Source organism: Megalopta genalis, chromosome 11 (genome assembly GCF_051020955.1).
Source record: "Megalopta genalis isolate 19385.01 chromosome 11, iyMegGena1_principal, whole genome shotgun sequence".
Taxonomy (NCBI): Eukaryota; Metazoa; Arthropoda; class Insecta; order Hymenoptera; family Halictidae; genus Megalopta; species Megalopta genalis.
Window position 1 is genome coordinate 11,846,631 of NC_135023.1, and position 15,604 is coordinate 11,862,234.

General features: G+C 42.8%; 2 protein-coding genes across 9 annotated transcripts in view; one reads left to right on the forward strand and one right to left on the reverse strand.

Moving 5' to 3' along the window:
- Positions 1 to 383: 383 nt before the first annotated feature.
- Syb (Vesicle-associated membrane protein synaptobrevin) lies at positions 384 to 3,274 on the reverse strand. 5 transcript variants are annotated; one of them, XM_076525384.1, is made up of 3 exons: positions 3,118 to 3,274; positions 1,120 to 1,439; positions 384 to 1,027 (listed from the first exon to the last, which is right to left on the reverse strand). In XM_076525384.1, the coding sequence occupies exons 2-3, from the start codon at positions 1,433 to 1,435 to the stop codon at positions 984 to 986; spliced, it is 360 nt and encodes a 119-aa protein (XP_076381499.1). In that variant the 5' UTR covers positions 1,436 to 1,439; positions 3,118 to 3,274; the 3' UTR covers positions 384 to 983. The 5 variants fall into 5 exon arrangements, with proteins under 5 accessions (XP_076381499.1, XP_076381500.1, XP_076381497.1 ...); XM_076525385.1 differs by lacking the exon at positions 3,118 to 3,274 and adding an exon at positions 2,326 to 2,411; XM_076525382.1 differs by lacking the exon at positions 3,118 to 3,274 and adding an exon at positions 2,296 to 2,324.
- Positions 3,275 to 3,665: 391 nt separating this feature from the next.
- nSyb (neuronal Synaptobrevin) overlaps positions 3,666 to 15,604 on the forward strand; it is a 28,753-nt gene continuing 16,814 nt past the window's right edge. The window contains exons 1-2 of one of the 4 annotated variants that reach the window (XM_076525376.1): positions 3,666 to 4,006; positions 13,047 to 13,267. In XM_076525376.1, the coding sequence (XP_076381491.1) occupies positions 4,005 to 4,006; positions 13,047 to 13,267 (223 nt within the window). In that variant the 5' untranslated portion in view covers positions 3,666 to 4,004. The remainder of the gene's footprint in view (positions 4,007 to 13,046; positions 13,268 to 15,604) is intronic. The other 3 variants (XM_033480406.2, XM_033480404.2, XM_033480403.2) reach the window with 3 other exon arrangements.

Here is a 15,604-nt window from a genome sequence, read left to right on the forward strand (position 1 = left end):
GTTTTTTTTTAAATGTAAATACAACTAACACATTTTGTATTTCATTGTTATCTTCTCAATAATTTTTATTGAACAAAACTTGAAATATTTATACACTAATAGTACGCATATTAAGACAAGTGCTATTTCGACCATGTTTTTCAATGACCCTTGCGACTCAAATGGTTAAAGAACACATCAATTTATAATTACATCTAACAGCAATGTTGCAAAGAAAATAGTCTTCCGAAAGAAAGATCGCGTTGCTATTCGTTTAAACAAAATAGAAATGCTTGTCCATTCGAAAAAATAATAAATTCATTAAAAAAAAAAGAAAGAGAATTTGTTATACCGAGACTTGTAGACGTGCAGTATTAGAAGAAAGAAATGATAAAAAAAGACAATTCTTTTTAATTTTTATTTGGAAACAATAGTATCGTATTAAATTAAAGTGCACACATGGTTCTAATAATAAAGCCTTAACTCTAATTAACGTATTCTATAATATCACCTAAAGAAAATGATTTTCGTGGAAAAGAAATGAATAAATTATTGGAAAATGAAATCTGGACAAGGAGCAAGGCTAAATAGGAGCCTGAATGACTCAAAAGTTTTTGGGAAAAAGTATAAACGTTATATTATATATTATATATCATTAATAAATGTACAATAAGCATTTTAACAAGATAACATTAGGAAATGTATTGTCTGTTTATAGTTTTACGAAAAATAAAAGAGAAAAATGGAGAAAGACCACCCGTATTAATACTGCAGTTAGTTGAAATGTGCGTTTGAATAAGTTTAAGTCTCAAAAATATATATGTATATGTATACAAAGATGTAGATATGTACTTGTTGCTAATGCAGCAATTTCTTTGAACAAGACTGCAGATTGTAATATATTAAAAAATTCTTTTGCCCGTAACTTACATCATCAGAATGAATTGTCGCTCTAAGACAAAAATTAACAAGCCAAGTATTAGATTTCCATTGACATAATGCTATCAGTGTTTTTCGGGCTCCGATGACGAGCTGGGCACAAGAGAGGCTATAGCAAATTAAGGCCAATTGTAGATTAAACAATATAAAAATCCAGTTGACCTGCAAAATTATATATCTTTTCATTGTTCAAACACGTACCAATGATGATGATTAGAATGATCACGCAGATAATCCCTATGATGATCATCATTTTGAGATTTTTCCACCAGTATTTCCTTTTCAGTTTGCCTGCCTGCTGTTCGAACTGTGTTGCTCCTTGTTGCAAAGCATCGGCACGGTTCTCCAGCTCAGAGAGCTTCTGATCTCTCTCCAGTACTTTCTCGACGTTTACTTTCATTATCCCCACGACCTCATCGACTGTTGCCTGAGTCTGTTGCATCTTTTTAGATGCAGCTGCTTGCTGTGGGTTTCTAGGCCCACCCACATCTTCTCGTGAATTGCCGCTACCTTCCATGTCTCTGTAATTATAAAAACCACTCAAATTAGATAAATCCATTATTAAAACTAATTATATAGTTTGATATAAGTTTTGATCGAGTAATTCTTTACAGTCGATTCACAGAAGCAAGTGCTGCACCTATGTTGTTTTTTGCAGTGACTTATTGCCAGCAAAAAGAGGTCTTAAATGCAATACAGATATCCAAAGTGCAATCTTATAAGGAATTATTTTTGCACAGCATTTACTATACCGTAGAAATTGTTATTAATATGATTATTTCTATAGTCGAGTCTACAAAAACTGGTTCCAACTAAAGATTTATTTAGCGAACGATAGAATTTATGAAATTTGATTTTACGGCTAATTGCCGTACACACCCATAACCTCAAAGCTCGCGGGGAAGTATAAAGTATGGAATCGGTGTCACGAGACATATGCTTGTCATCATGACATTATTTGATTGCAATCGACAGAAGTGAGTTTAATTGGAGAATGTCATTGTTATTAAGCAAACACGGGACATTGGAATACATATTTTCAGTTGCCGCGAAGCTGAAACAGCTTTCATCGGATTCACGCGTATATACCTGTCCATTTTTTAAACGCAACGAACAAGGTGAACGTACTCACTTGAAAATAAGAGATCCGCGGAGAACGCAGACAAGTATCTAATTTATTTATAAATAATGACAAGTATTCCAAACTCTGTATCGATGACGAACACACTTTCACGACAACAGTAAATGACATATGATAAAAATGGCGTTGATCAATGACGTCACGTTTATTTCAATAATATATTCTCCGAATATACTACAAAAAAGATGTTATTTCTTTTAATCTAATCTCTGATAGGAAAGATAACACTGTAATACCTTTCTTTTTCCATATCTATTGTGACTCACCGTCTTTTCAAAAATCAACCGCACCTTCGAAGCTTAAATTGACATGGTGCTGTCATCTGAAGGAGACGGCGCGCAACTTAATCTTTCGTTCTCCACGATTTTACCGACACACAATCTAATTGAGTAATTAATTTATTGCTGGAAATTTCGCTCTTCCAAGAATGTCAGACATATAAAATGTGTTGGAATAATTTCTGTCGTTACGCTCGTTAAAATGCTTGGTCAAAGCTGCATGAATTTCTCGAACATGTCGGAGCTCAAGTGATTCTTGCCGGAATACTATATAGGAAGCATTGATTTGAGCAGCAAATACTCGAACACAGTATTTCAGAATTAGTTATTTGTATTATAATTTCGAAGTTTAGTAAATCAAATACGTAGGTTTCGAACATTTACGAAATAGTATCAATTTCCAACTATTAGAATGAAGAAACAATGAGAAAACTAACAGAAGGGGTAGTTTTATTTGAAGCCACAGTTTTCAGAGAATTCTAGAGTATCGGAATTAAGAGAAAAATGATTTCCGTAATTAAACCTCGAGCAAAATTGAAAAGACATATTTTCCGAATCAATTCCTCCCCATAAAATAAAAATGCTTCATAAACACGGACGAATCTCTTGAATTTAAACAACGGAAAGTAAAATAAGTAACTAAGTCGATTGTCTGACTCTTTGCAAAACGATTTCGAATACCAAAAATGCCAAAACTTCCCCCAGAACGATTGCGAAACACCCTGAGAAAATTCGTCAAGCTCAAAGCCACAATTTCCAGCTTTAAAATGGAGAACTCACCCTCAGGAGGAGCCATGGTTCCCATCTTTCTCGAGGACGCAGACATTTTCGCGGAGCGGAGTTCAACGTCGGCCTGGCTCACGGCAAAAATCGCAAAGAACATAAATAAAATATTCTGCGGATGCTCGTGCGCGCACTCCCATCGCATCCCCAGGGCCGTGCGAGCATCCCCTAAGATCAGCCCCCGCGAAAACAAACCCGAAAACCACTGTCTCGTCTCTAACCGCTTCGACAGCTCCGATCAACGTTCAACCCTTAACAAAAAATTGTTTCTAGCCTAATTAGAATATTACTCGAACCCAGTCGAACTCGCAAACTCGCGGAGAATTGGCCAACAACACCCGGTCGTTGGCCTATATTCGCAAACCCGTGCCCAGGGCCGTGAAAGTTTGGTGCCAGCCCTGGGCCCTGGTTTCAGGGTGTGTTTGCGCATGAGGGTTGCGGCTGGCTTGCATTTATTGACTGGGAGGCCGGTGCATGCGCATCGCCCGTCTCAAAAACCGTTCATCGACCTTCGATACATCGACTGGCGGTTCTCCGAGGGTTCAAGAAAATTTTTCATTCCGAAAAATCGCCGGCGAATTTGCTTCTTTCCGGCGTGCGAGTATAGTCGAGGCGTTCTCGGTTGTTCGACGCGAGCCGGAAACGAAGGGTCCGGGGACCGAGGGAATTAGGGGAAGTTTTCGAGCGAGATTCGAAGGTGCGTGGTCGATCGAGGTATCGCAGCTCGCGACGGCGATATCGCGGCGGTGCCGCTGGAAATTTTATCAATACCGCGGCCGTCTAGTCGCTGACAGTCACTCGTGAAAAGTACGCGGTCATCCGACGGGGTTGCCAGACCAGCGGATAGCTCTAGCCGAGGAAAGCAGAAGCGAGCGACGAACAACATGTGAGTACAACATCGTCGTCAGACAACCAACCGATCGTGTCCATTCACAGTGATTATTCGGATCAGCAGCTCCGGGAAATACCGCTGGCCCGATGATAGACCCGCGATCATGGATCCGCCGGATTCCCTAATTCGCTAGCTAATCCCGTTGTCCACCTGCTACGGCCGCTCGGGGACATTCGTTTACGATCAGGGAACAATCGGATCCCGTCGATTTTCATCCGATAGCAACCACTTTGCTGCCGAACGGCCAGCCACTTTCGACACTGTCGAATCTGTGTCAGCGGGAAGGGAGGTTTTTTGGCCGAGATTCGAGCTGCCTCGGTGGATCAGTGGTCTCGGATTGTGGGTCTAAAGGTCTTCGAGCCTGATTCCGTCGACGAAAGGATCTCGAGAGCGTCGGAGAGGTCACAATTTCGTAATGAGATCGGTCCAACAACAGCACCGAATACAGGGGTCGCGAGTTTTTCGAATCTGTTTCGGGAGATAGGAAATTTTACAATCCGATTGCTTTTCACGGTGTCGAGCCGAGGTTCGACCAGGGTTGTGGGTGGCTGTTTGGGCATTTTTCGTGGCGGATCGGCAGCCATCGGCTCGCCAAATGAATCGAAGCCCGCAAGGTGGATTTTAAGACGCAATTTCCTAGGCCTTTGTCAGCAATCGATCCTCCTGCACGGCCAGTCCGCGACACACGACAGAATTTCCAATAAAGTGCAGCAGAGCTTAAAGCGGACCACCGAGCCCGATTTCTTCCGGACGGCGAAATTCCGGTCATTGAATTCCGGGGCCTCGGCGTGGCCTTGTTTCACGAAATTTCGTCGAACGCCGATAGACCGTGGTCCGGGCCACATCAGTTCTGCAACAATCGACGGATCTGTGGATCATGTTTCCTCGTTGATCAGCTGCGCTCCCTTTTTCTGGCCCAAATCTCGCCGGAATTGTGACTTGTTCCTCCTACAACATTCCCGAGAAGCTTCGTCAATATTTCGTAATCGTTACGATGTTTTCATCATCCGTTTACTCTTGGATCATTGAAGTCGCTTTCTGCAGTAGTTTACGATTTTATCTGACCAATTTTTAAACGATTTTATTTGAACGATATTAGTTGAACAATTTGTAAGCGACTTCATTCGAACAACCTGCAAGCGACTTTATTTGAACAATTTGTACACAATCTTATTCGAAGAATTTCTAAACCTTTCTGATTTTGCTTGGACAATTGGTAAACGATTTGATTAGAACAATTTGCAGACAACTTTTTGGAGCTTCGACAGACGGTCTTGTAACTGGGATTATAATATGACTGCAGGTTATCGTAGGTTTATCGCAGCGAGACAGGGATACTAACGCATTTTTCGAACCGTGAAATCGCGAGACTTAATTGCGAACACACATGTACCGGTGGCAATCAATTGTAAAACACACAGTGCTGTATGTTCTAGTGGCTGTTTCTATATTTAGATAATCAATGCCGAACACATTTGCAGAAACGTTCTACGGCTATGCCGATGAAAAATTGCTCCCGCTTAAAGCCGCAGAAGAACACACTGCCACGGTGCAGCTGACCTTCTCTTTAAACAAGATACTGGCCGAGCAAAGAATTCCCAGCGATCTGTGGCCGACCCGACACGATCCCCGACGATTCTAAGATTAGAACGCGCGTGCGAATATTTTTTTAAACGAGACTGACATTTTTAAACCGCGGCTAAAGTTTCTTCGTGTGTGGGCTGCCAGCCAGCCAATCGATACTTGAAGATGACTTTGGTTTGTCGGCGGATGCTCTGAATTTGTTTATGTTCTCATCACTCTGCTACTATAACTTCTCACGAAAATAATTCAGAAAATTCTAAATCGAGAAAATCGGAGACTTAGCGAGATCGCGAACATTGTCTTCGGTGCTCGGCCAAATCGGTGCAATCAATCCCAACGATTCTCTAATAGTTTCCACGTTAATTGTTCCACTTTATTACCGGAGCCATGAATACTTTTGCCATTACTTCTATCGTCGCTACGCTGGAATAATATTACTGTGACTAATGCCTCCGTTCCAGCGTAATTAAGAATTCATTAGAAATTCAATTAGCAGCGCAGTTTCCATTTCCAGAAGTTCTATCGCAATCAACGTTACGAGGAGAGCCGGGCGGAGGATCCGCCGCGGATCGAACTTTCGTTATTCGATTAAAAAACCGACTGTCATGGCGGTCGGCCGGAGCTTCCGTATCGCTCGATTAATAAACAAACCATCTCCGCGCGAACCATTTCGCGTCCACTTCGATAGAAATTCAATAACAACGATAGCCTGGCCGGACTTGTCGTCGATCGATGTATTAATCCGATTATACAAGCTGCTCGAACGCACAGAGCCTGAAAACCGGACGAACCTCCCTCCGGTGCTTTGAAAAAAATAGCGGAGAGATAAAATTTGCTCTTGCGCGGGAAAACAAAATTTATTAGAACGCGTTCGACGTTTCCTGTCAAAGGTCCGTTTTAACGGCTATTTCCCTTGCAAGAATTTACAATCGCATCATCCGATACGGATCTCTCTTGGATACACTCGTTTCATATTCATTCGTTTTTCGTTAATTGAAACGCGGGAGATCGATTGATTTTTCACAGAACATTCCATTTCTGTTCGATGCTTTTCAATGAACTCGAGTTTTGCTCCCTTGAATATTCTCTGATAATGTTTCGACTATCGGCTGCCAGGACCGATATCGTTCCAGGCGATTCTGCGTGTCAGCGCGTTCTAAAAATCATTTGGCCCGCGGCAGTCGAATGCTTAGAAAATGCGATTCGGAGCGTGAATACTCGAAATTCAGTGTGTATCTACGGCGTTCGAATGCCGGATCGATCGGCTGTTGCCACTCGCCGGTTCGATCGGCTACCAAAAATAAAACCCGCACTCTGCTCGACCGCTTTTCAATCCGCCATCGTTCCATTTTTCTCGCCGGAAATATTGTCGGGGCCTTCGCTGTTTCCTACGATTTTCCTAGTTCTCGCTGTCGGCGCGATATTCCAAATCGGAAAATAGAGAACTAATTGCACACAAGCTATTACGGATATATAGAAAACCGGCTAATAATAGACGCGGTATTGTATGTGAAAACTAACTGATAGCGCGCACAGTCTATGAATAGAAAACTAATTGAAGGTATAGATATGCAGCACTTCAAATTACAAAACAGAACATTAACTAATAGTGCACACACAGTAGTAAACATAAAAGCCTAACTCGTATTACACGCAACATAACGAATTATAAAATAGAAAACTAATATTGGCATATCGAATTAAAAAGAATAGAATATTAATTAATACTGTACACAGCATATCGAATAACAGAATAGAAAACTAGCTAATACACAATACACAGCACATCGAACAATAAAATAGAAAAGTTATTATACACGGCGTATCTAAAAATAAAATAGAAAACTATATATTCTTACGCAGCATATCGAATTATTATTGCCAAATGATCAATTTAACATTCATTCGCGTTTACGACAGTTTTCACAGTTCAACGATGATGACAGTGCGATAATATCGATTTAACTAATTCGGTCAGTGTAATTAGCGATTAACGTGTTGCATTTCGGGTAGCTCTGTATTGATTTTAGAATGCAACAATGTACGGAAGAAAAGCGATTTCGCCATTTGGGCTACTCGCCCACGCGAATCGAAACGAGCGAAACCGCGACAGTAGTCTGGAATCGATTTAATTAGTTTCGAGGGAAAGATTTTGTTTCGTGGGGCGAGAGAAAGACAAAAAAGGAACGAGCGGGTAACGAGCTAGTCGTGAAAAATAATTGAACTAATTGTCGGGGATCTGTACAGTGGAAAATCGTGTTAATTGGAGGGGGGGGGGGAGACGCAGCGTCGGCGTAATGATGTTTGTAATGTTTCTCGTTCATGCATCTGGTATTTTCTTCTGTACAAACGGTCCCTCGTGCAGCCCGTACACAATAATAATAATCATAATATTTCCAGGCGCGAACCTCGCGAGCAATCTTTTGTTTCCACCAATATTTCCATGCTTATCGCGGCGCAAACGGGGACCGTGCGGAATATATTGTTGTAAATTACCGGGTTTTATAAATTTGCCGAACCGGTGCCCAGGGAAATTTCGTTCCTTCAAATTGCCGCGGAACTCGGTGTTTCGAATCTGCCCTGAAAATGCGATGTGGACGACGATAACGTTAAGGAGACAATGGTTCGAGTGCGCGCGATTAAATTAGACAGTGCACGCGATATCCCGGACGAGCAATTTCGTGTTCGTTAAAAGAGAATGTTCCCGGAAAAGTGTAAAGTTAACGCGACCAAAGCCGTCTTGTTTGTTGTTTCGTGTCCTGCAACTTCGAGCATCCGCTCGAGATCTGCGTGTTAAAAGTGACGAAAAAATTGGAACGGTCGCGAACGCTGCGCGTGCCGGCGAACGCCGGGGCACGAATGGGATTCGCAGTCCAATTATAACATTACATCTCAAAGAACCCATTGAAGACCTTTAACGAACCCGAGCAGTATTCCGCCCCGAGAAAAATGCAAATTGGCTCGATATCGACACGGCCAGCGCGCGTATTTCCCTTTTTTCCTTCTCGGCTTCCGTTTCTTCGCGAAAGAACACTTTCGGTCTCGGTCGCGAACTTTCATCGAGACAGAAGCAAAATGAACGGCGAGAAATAAGAAACTAGAAAGAGAGAGAGAGAGAGAAGCCGATGGAAACCGAAAGGTTAATATCAGCTCAGGTGGTATTTGATTCACCTGGCCGCAGTAGGTATTTCATACGTAAATACGGCTGACCTTTCCGCGCAGGGAAAGACCTTTCCCTGAAACAACGTACGATGTTAGTTTAATTATCATGAAAGAGTTCTGCGTTGGCGTCGCGCTCACGTTTCCATATTATTCATTATTTTCAGTACCGCGTGTCGAGCATCCGGCATCGATAGTAATCTGCCCGATACAATCCTACGTTCCAGCAAGATTACTACTCTGGATCTTCTCATCAACGCTCGAAATAGCTACATAATTCCACTATTATAGACTCGGTTCCGGCTCTTGTTTAAACAAATTTCACCGCCGGCGTTGTTCAAACATTAGTGTTTCGCGTTCCCATTCAATCTGGACCCTTTTTGCTTTCCGCTCCGTTCATTCAAGCTTTGGAGCTGGGATGGATCAAGTGGATTATCTTTACTTGGTCAGACAAGCAGGGAAAGCATTTTATATTTTCACAAACCCTAATGTTTCTTATGTTATGACGTCCGCTTAATTTATAGAAATAATAATAAAATAGTATATAGGCGTAAGTAGATTGTTCCCTTTTAGTCAGACAATCTGAGAGAGCATTTTATATTTTAACAGACTCTAATATTTCTTATATTTTTATGTCCACTTAATTTATAAAAGCAACAGTGCGGTAAATTGGCACAAGTAGATTGTCCCTTTTTGGTCATACAAGCCGAGCAATCATTTTGTGTTCTACTATTCTGTTCACTTAATTCAAAGAATTAGGAGGGCGTGATAAACAGGCGCAAATTATCCCTTTTAGGTCAGGCAAGATTGAGGACAAAGTCATATTTGTTCTTTTTATACAAATTTATAATTCACTAGATTCATTTTGGTGGACTGTCACTAGGTGTAATTAGATTATCCCTTTTACGTCAGATAACCTTGCAATGTAGGTAACAAAAGCGCAAGATGTGACTTTATTTCTGTATTAGGAACTGTAACTTTAATTGATTCAACTGATGGAAGATGGGAACGAATCTGTCAGTAGATTGATCCTGATCGGGTCAGGCAAGCTTGGAATATGGATTGCACCGAAATAGAAGGTTATATAATGATCGGAGCTCGGCTTTTCCTCCAAATCCGATTGATCGAATTGCTAGGATATTAATAAAAATCTAAGTACAGTAATGTCTCCCTAACTAACGCTCAGATTGCGCACAAAAATGGACAATTTGGGAAGAGGAGATGCGGTTGTTCAAGCCTTATTGGCTCGTTTTTATAGTTACCGATTGCCAATAACTATAAAAACGAGCCAAAAGGCTCGAATAATTATATCTTCTCTTCCCGAATTGTCCATTTTTGTGGACGATCCGAGCGTCAATTAGAGAGACATTACTGTAGATCGTTTCGGACTGGATCGGACAAGTTCGAAACATCAAAACAGCACGCAGTTTCGTGCTCGCAACTGCTTGGCTGCTTAAAGCATCGCTGAATCTGCCACTCTCGCGTTTCCGGGAGAATATTTCCTACGAATTCTTCAATTCCCATTCACTGCTTTACCCGATCGTCATATTCAGAGAAATCTTGCGCAACTCGAGCAGTCCTTACAGCGTGTTACGTCCGTGAAAAGCTTGGAATCAAGATGAAGACGCTTCTGATGATCTGCATTATACGATTCTGCGCCAGATATTCCCTTTACGGCCTCCCATCCACGGCTCCCCCTCACCCCTACCTGGAACATCGCTTCAACAAAAGTATCCACGGAAATTGCGGATCCACTTAGAAGCCAATTGAAAAATCACTTTCCCGATCCGTGTGCTCGCAGACGAACTTTCGAGAGGCAGGACCTTCCGACCATAAGGTCACGTCGAAATAAATTTCGCGAGCTCTCCGCGGAAACGTTCGTCTTTCAAAAGAAGCAACCACAGTTTCCTACTCCGAACGAGAGAGAGGATCTCGCAAGCGACTTAGGGCTCTCGGAGGGGCGGCGAGAGGCGAGGAGAGGCATGAAGCATCGCCGGAAGACAATACGCATTTTCGTCGTCGACCGCGCAGCTTTCAGAACCGTGTCACGAACTTTGCCCTTTCGCGATCGTTCTTCTGCGGCCGGCCAGGGGCATGCCGGTACAAAACGCTATGGGATAGAACGTGCACGAACACCATGCTATCCCAGCATCGCCGCCATGGCGCCGGGCAGAAGGTCGTGGGTTCCGCGGAAGTTTCGTCGCGCCTCCGGTCCCACGCGAGAAATGAATCTTCCCCGGGCCATTAATGGTCCCGTTTCCGCGTGGGCGTCGCGTTAAATCAATAACGAGACGATGCGACGGATAAAAAGACCTATCAGAGCCGCGTGACCGCTTGAGCCGGGCCATTGTTGGAAGAATTCAATTGAATCTCACGCCTGAAATTTACGCCGCCGTGCGACGGAATAATGCCAGCGTTTTTATTGACGACGACTCGCCGACCGGAGGAATATTATCGGGAAAACGATCCTTGTCCCAGCTCGAGATGCCAATGTGAATTTCGTGCTCGCCCGCCGATCGGCGTTCGTTCGCCGCGATCGTATCTCGGCTGATTTACCCTGTCCGAGTCAGACGTGCTTCGATTGTTGCTAGTTAATACGATTTTCCAACCTGGCTAGACTGGAGTAGATTCGTCCTGTCTGGATCGGGCATCGTTGAGGCATTCAGACGTGTTCTAAAGAACATTGATTCACTGGAACGCGATAAAACGTTCTGTAGAATTCGTGGAATCTAAGTGGATTGGTCCTGCCTTGGTCAGACATACTCGGATTTGCTTTTACTAGAAAACTTATTCTACGAAACATCGATACGCTGCAATGTAATAACACTTTTCGTAGAATTAATGGATTCCAAGTAAATTGGACCTGCCCGAGTCAGACATGATCGAATCATTCGCAGTTGATCTGGTTTTTCATGAATGTAATTTCGTAAAATGTTGGTGCGGTGCGACGTGATGCAATTTTCTGCAAAACTGGTAAACTCTAAGTGGATTGACCCTGCCTAGATTAGACACGGCTGGATCATTCTTTCTGCAGAAACGGTGAACTCTAAGTAGATTACCCTTAGGCTGGTCAGACATTCATCGCTCGAACCGAGACGTACCCGAAACGTGACACCGTAGAGGTTACCTATCCGAAGTACTTCAACCCTTGTTAACTATTTATGCTCTAGAATTGCGTACCGGTGTATCCTCGAACAACAAAATATTAAAAAATTCTCCGAAAAGATGCGTCGCTGCGAAATTGTTCACGAGAGTTTTCGACGAAAGAAATTTTTTCCTGAAATTTTAGTACAATTAAATATTTCGCGGAACGGATCTTTCTAAAAATTGAAACGGACAGAGAGCGACTTTTCTCTGAAGGGAAAAATTTATTCTCATCGGTCTGCGCGGGTGGGAACGGTGCTCCACCGGCAAGTGGATCAAAAAGAAGGTTGGAGGAAAAAAAGAGAACGGAGAAGCGATCAGATTAGTTCTCGCGGCTGGTTCCGCATTCAATGAATGCTTATGCAAATCTCCTCGTGGAAACTGGTTCGGCCGCCTTAAGATTTCCACTCGCTCCTAATCCTCTCGGCGGCTCGCGTATCGCGCGGCATTATGCGCCTGCACTTCCGTCGCCATTCAATTTCCTTTTCCCAGAGATTAGGGAATCGACGCCCGAAAGAATCCCTTTGCATTCGGGATTAATGGCGGATTAAATATCGCGAGAATCTTTCGGAATTCTCGCGCGGAGTGGCTGACCCGAATGACCGGCGCCGTGCAGCAATTTATTTTGCGACAATTCTACGAAAATGTTAGTTCAATGATATGTGGTTTAATTCAGCCATTCCGATGAGTAGACTGCTGACATTTATGCAAATGCAAATCTTTTTAGAAAATAACGGTGCCAAGGGGTCCTGAGCGGAAAATAAATTTGCGACGTATGAATTCATTTTTAACGAAAAAACGCCATCAAAATTTACATGAAAAGCTCGTAATGTGCTGCAATTCGAAGTATAATGCACCGGAATAGCTCTAAAACGTTTCTTAATACGTGATATTACACTTAACATTTAATATAGTATGTGTTTACTACTAAAATACTGCATATTTTCGTGCATATTTTTTACATTCTCCTACATAATTAGCATACTTCTCGTGGGTAAAGGTCATATGCACTTTGCACACACATATTTCTTGTGCATAAACATCGACAGTCTACTAATGAGTTACATATCGCGTACATAATGAAGTATGTACTCTCATAAGAATCGGAGTTTTCGCAGTTAATTTGGACGGTTTGCGTTTGTTACAGGGCCACCGAGGGCGGTCTAGCACCGGATGCAGCTGCAGCCGCACCAGGCGCAGGAACCGGTGAAATCGTCGGGGGTCCGAGGACGCCTCAGCAAACTGCCGCGCAAAAACGATTGCAGGCGACGCAGGCGCAGGTCGATGAGGTCGTCGACATTATGAAAACAAACGTCGATAAGGTCCTGGAGCGTGATCAGAAGCTCTCCGAACTCGACGATCGAGCAGGTAAAATCGACATCGATACGCCTCTAACGATCCTCGAAAATCCCCTGTACCGTCACACTGCTGGAAACCATGCGAAAACCTACTTTTTTCCACTTCGGAATAGGGAACAGTGTCGATAATCAATTTTTTGTTTTGTTTTGTTGTACAATTTATTTTTCCTGACATATCGATCTCGTCGTGTAAGTAAATTAATAAGTAAATTAATTAAATTTCGCGCTGAGAAAACTCACGCCTATTTCATGATCGCTATGATCTTGAGATAAGACACCGTAGGATGAGCGCAATAGCACATCGTCACCGTAGAATTCTGAGAGGAATATCTTCACGGAAGGACGATGCAAATGAATTGTGTATAATTTGTTCTGAATTAACGCAGTGATTATACCTGGCTTGGCCAGACAATGGCAACACTGCCACAAAAGAATTCTATAAGAGCAGCCCCAAACGAGTCAAATGCAAATGAGTTATCCCTGACCAAAGTACATCTCCATCTCGCTACGAATCAGGCTATGTTCCAGTTATCGCACAATGGCAGTAGATCATCCCTACCGTGGCCAGACAATCGTACGATGTACTACTACAAAAGGGTACCCTTTGAAATGCTACGCAAACTGTATGGCGAATGAATTATCTGGGGGACGAAATTATTTCTCGAAGATCACACTTCCAGTAGATTTCTCTGCCACGATCGGACAGATTACTCAAATTCTAAAGGAAGAATCGTTTGAACCCACTTCCGAAAGAACGAGATAACAAATTATATCTCATCGTACATTTCGCCATTTCATCAAATTTCTTCTCATACTTTGCTCACAGTGTGGTGCAAGTAGATTGACCCTGTCGTGGTCAGACAAATTATCACATTTTTCGAACGCACATTTTTTATCTTTAATCACTAGACAGCGGATTTTTATGCGAAATAAAAATTGTCTTTAACTGTATTTAATGTTCTGCATTTGGTCTACTCATTTTTGCAGTAAATGTATAAAATCCGCTGTCTGCTAATCACTTTTCTCCTAATGCTGAGCTCACAGTGATGCGAGTAGATTGTATCAACCATTAGCAGACAAACACAGAAACTACCAGTACAGATTTCTTCAAATGAATATCTAAAGTAACAAGATGCAAATGAATTTTCTCTAATCACATTTCTTCTAATATTGTACTCATATGCTAAACCGAGTAGATGGTTCCTACCATGATCAGACAATCGTTCGAGTTATCAGCGAACACTTTTTAAATGCACCTCCAAGGGAACATCAATCAGTGTAAGTCCACTTAAAAATGAACTTTCGATCGGTAAATCAGTACAGTTCGATTTCTTCGAGAATGATTAAACAAAATTGTTCAGAGAGAATTGTTTTCTCTAAAAAAAAGAAACATTGCCATTTTTCTTTTGTTTCTCTTCTGGTTAAATTCATTAGTATATCACCTTATAATGAAAATTGCGCTTCGCATTATTACTGGCAATTTTGTTACAACTAATTTGCAAAATCCTTGTTCATCCCAGTTTTAAGGTAAACGGACTTACACCGATTGGCTTCTGAGCCGTCCGTATCACTGATCAAGAAGTGAACCAAGTAGATTGTGCCTGCCACTGCCAGGCAAGCCTTCCAAAGAAAAATAAGATTCCGGAAACGCGACGGTTTCCAGATGGGATGCCGACAATGAAAAGCATGGGCACCCATGCGTCCAATTACTACAAAATAATTCGCATTAATTGGCAATTACTAGAACGCCCGGATGCGGCCGGAACGTGCGCCAGGATTGTTCCCTTAGAATCCGGAGCGTAACGGCATTACGTAAAGACAATACTGGGGGGGGGCGAGGTAGGATGGGAGTGGGTTACACGCGAACAAATGAACACGCCCGAGATATTATGAATGGACGGTGGATGTTCGAACGGAACTTTCCCTGGAACGTCCGTGGAACGAGGGTGGACGGAGACGAGGCGTTTAAGGTGCAAAACTGTCAGAGTAACGATTACGGGGGAGGACAAAAGGCGGGCAGGATTAAGCCGAAGGACGAGCAGTCGTTCGAAGGATCTTCCCTCCATTCATCCTCGCTCGGCGCGCCGCGGTGTTCAAGTATAATAGTTCGACCCTGCGCGTCCGACTGCACACGGATATCGATTACTGTGTCGGTCTCTGGAGGAATCGATGCCGATGCCGTGGCCGGTGGGTGCCGCGTCACACGGTGGCCAATTTTTGCCTAGAAACCTGGACAACAAACTTCACAAAATTAGGGGAGACACCGTCAAACTTCGAGCGGACTCCGACTTCGCGTGGAACAATTTTACGCCGTTCTTCTATTTGCCCTCGGTGTACCTTAGAGGAG

Excerpts from the sequence above, each read along its gene's own strand:
- Syb (XM_076525382.1), bottom strand. Across the intron at positions 1,028-1,119 it reads CATTCTAATCATCATCATTG|CCTCTCTTGTGCCCAGCTCG; the intron begins GTACGTGTTTGA and ends AATTTGCTATAG.